At 26.8% G+C, this 3769-nt stretch overlaps 1 protein-coding gene across 1 annotated transcript in view; it reads left to right on the forward strand.

Moving 5' to 3' along the window:
* Positions 1-2187, forward strand: part of LOC111638997 — a 10937-nt gene extending 8750 nt beyond the window's left edge. The window contains exons 4-6 of the mRNA XM_023384773.1: positions 1551-1767; positions 1835-1983; positions 2116-2187. Of these exons, the coding sequence (XP_023240541.1) occupies positions 1551-1767; positions 1835-1983; positions 2116-2187 (438 nt within the window). The remainder of the gene's footprint in view (positions 1-1550; positions 1768-1834; positions 1984-2115) is intronic.
* Positions 2188-3769: the final 1582 nt, after the last annotated feature.

Raw genomic sequence — 3769 nt, forward strand, 5'->3', positions numbered from 1 at the left:
GTTTTAATAGTGAATTCCAACTTATACATTGTTAATAACATAATTTTATATACGTGCCTATCTTGCCCCATTACTGTTGCCCCTATACCAGGGGCAACTTTAATAAAAATAATTAAAATAATTACAACTTTACAAAAAGAGAGAAGTTGCCGATCTTGCCCCTATAGAGCAATTTTTTAAAATTTCCTAAAACATATTATTACAAATGGCCTATTTTAATTATTTTTATTTCCAAACTGATTTTAACCAGTTCTATAGTAAGGTAACATTCCAATAGACAATATGCAAAAGGTTTTTTTTCAGTTTACAGCAGTATTTTATTACACAAAATTTAAGTAAAGCTTAACATGCCGATGTTGCCCCGGTCTCCCCTACATCTGATTTTTTGTTTGAAGCTTAATAACTCCTGTGCTTTTTGTCGAAAATTTATGAAATTTTGCAGGGAGGTTTGTTTATTAGGGGAATTGATGCTATTAAATTTTGGTGGTTAAAGGCCGAGGAGGTGGGGAAATAATGGGGGTCGTATGTATCTCTAGTAGGGTCGGACATTTTACTCGTTATTAGCATTTACATTTTTTTTTATAAAACTTATTCCTACTCTCAAAAGTAAACTTTTTGCCGTTTTTTAATAGTTAAAAATATTAAAAGTTTTTAAAATAAAATATCAGAACAGATAGCGACACTAAATGTTGCAGGAAAAGTTAAACAACTCGTTGTTGGATTTTTTTGTAAGGATCTGCAACATTTTTCTTCTTGGGTGCCACACGTTCAGCATTACATCCCAAACTTTTTTGCGTGTCATAACCATTATAATTACTTTTTAAAATTAAATCCGTAACATTTTACTAATAATAAATTAATAGAATCTCAAAATATTTGTTAGAGACAGAGAGATGTCTAATGTATGTAGTGATGACTATCAATTCTTAACACGTTATTTAGAGTTGATCAAACATGCAAGGAAACTTATTCGCGTGCAACGAGGTACCTGGAGTTGTTGACTTCTGCCCTAATTAATTAATTAATGCGAACTTTTAAGCATCTGTTAAGATACTTGAAAGTTTGCATTGATGTTAAGAATATATCTAATAAAACTCTTGAAAAATTACATTAAAATCACAGCGTAAAACAATATTTGATCAGTTCTTAAGTTTATTTTATTTATTACAAAGATAAAACTTCTTACTTTTAGAGAGCACTTAATATTATAAGAAAAACACACGTGTCATTACTATATACTTTATATATATATTATATACGCTATATTTTAATTCAGCCCATACAATCCATAATTATAGATACTTTTTCTTGTTATAAGCTACATATCTCAATTCTAAACATATGCATTTTGTGTATATTATATTATAATATAATGTTTGTATATTATTTCAGTACTTATATAATTAAACATTTCGTTTGCACATATTTATATTCATTGTGGGTTTGAACGGGCCCGCATTGGAGGTGGACGGGTGGAGAAGGAACTGGCCCGATATTTATTTTATATATAATGTATAATATATTGATTAATTAAAAGCTTTTAATTACAGATTATTATTGGTGGATCCGATAAACAATCGAAAGATATATATTTTATAATATCGGGCAGTTGTAAATTTGTTCGTGCAGTGAATTATACATTAAATATTAATAAATTGGGTGAAGTACAGTACCGTTTGCCTGTAAAACCTGATAATTTTGTAGAAAAAATTTATAAAGCATTACTAGAAGTTTGTATTGTAAAATTCGGAAGTTATTTTGGTATAGGTGAGTTACAATTTTTATGTTATATCAAAAAATATTTCCTTTATCCATTATTTATTATTTTTTTTAGGAGAGGATACCTCCAAATCATATCTTATTGCATTGGATAACGTATCATGTTTGTTAATCCCAAAAACTATTATGCATAAATTTAGATTAGGAAAATACATCGATAAATTAATTCAGATACACAATGAAATCTATCCTTCTGAGCAAACAGTATTAGATTTATACTGTAAACAAAATAAATTACTGAAATTACAGAATAAAATAATTAAAAATACAATATTATAATTATATAAAAATTATTTCAAATTTAATGATTATACCTTGTATTTTTATATAATGAAGCATACAAGAGACATAACCACAGATCTGTTAAAGAGATCTCTAAAAGTTTCTCCGCTCAGCATCTTAGTATGATAAACTCACAAAGAAACTGCAATTATCAGACATAACAACTGATAAAAGAGTTACCCAACGCTGCTGACTCTCCCTCTATCTCTTCAATGTCTACTTGGAAGATATGTTAAAATGACACTTAATGCTTAAAGAATCAACTTAAACGATTGTAACATTAATAATCTGAAATATGTAGATGATAGAGTCCTAATAGAAGACACAATAGAAAACACTAAGAACTTTGAAGTCTTTGAAACGAAATGTTAAAGAAAATAAACAATATTAAGTGGACTGACAAAAAAACAAACACACAAGAGGCTAGATCTAAAATATTCTGATGCTATCATAAATTTAATCTACAAAAGACAACTGCAATGGTATGGACATGTGGAAAGGATGACACCACAGAGAATTCCAATAGCTATACTGTATGCTAGCATCACAGATATAGATAAATCATCGTACAATCAAGGGATAATTGGAATAAAGTTTCTGAACTTATGGAGGAGTCAACCATGAACGGATGAGGATGAATGAATTAATGAATGAATGATCATATTTTTTGTCAGAAAATCAGAAAAATATTCTAATAAAAGTATATTTAAATATTAGGCTATAATAATTTTAAGTGTTTTTTAAAGAATATTTTTAACATATTTTAAATTATGACTTTTTTAATATATATTTATATAAGAATTAACTTTAATATTAATTGTTTTAAAGTAATCAACTGTTTCTGTAGATTTTATAATACTAATTGTATATAAAAAACGAAAAGTTATAATTATAATCTGATTAAAAATATAAACCATTGTTGTAACCTTTGTTACATATGAAAATGTACTTTTTAATATAAATATTAAAATTATAAATGAATAAATTTAATAGAGTCACATGTCCAACCTCCAATTTTAAAATTTCAGAAATATTTAATTAAGCCATTTTTAAATCTTTCGTACAAGTTTAAAATATTATAATATTAAGGTTAATTCCTACATATTATTAAGGCGATTTTTTTAAATGAAAGAAATCTGTAAGAAAAGTAATTAAAAAATGAGCGATTATTTATTATGACGATGTCATAATAACGGGCTACAATTTTTAATCATTTAATGGAAAAATTCACATGACTTCCGGACCAAACTGAAGTTTGTATATAGTTATTCGAGTCTCCAGCTCCTAAGCTTTCCTTATCCAGTCTCGATTTTAATGTATCTAACACTGTTCTCGAGATTAGCGAAGGACAGACAGATAGACGGACGACCGGAAATTGCACCCCAATAACCAATATTTATATTTTAGTTGTTTTTTAATGTCTTATTTGTTAAATGTTCCAATCTTTTTAAGTTATCCTAATTATAATAGATATATTATAATTAATTTTACATTTTAATGTTTTATTTATCATGAATTATACTAATTAAAATGTTTTTATTATATATTTTTCAATTTAATTTCAATTTAATTAAATTCGGATTATTTGTAAGTAAATTTAGAGTAGAAACAATAAAGTCTCTATTTTATCGATACTTTCCCTGTTGTTAACTTATATATAAAAGAAGGAAAGTATAGCGATCTGTCAAAAAATGTCCCCCCCCCAAAT

The sequence above is a fragment of the Centruroides sculpturatus genome, unplaced genomic scaffold (assembly GCF_000671375.1).
Source record: "Centruroides sculpturatus isolate CEXI.00-Female unplaced genomic scaffold, Cexi_2.0 scaffold1066, whole genome shotgun sequence".
Classification (NCBI taxonomy): domain Eukaryota; kingdom Metazoa; phylum Arthropoda; class Arachnida; order Scorpiones; family Buthidae; genus Centruroides; species Centruroides sculpturatus.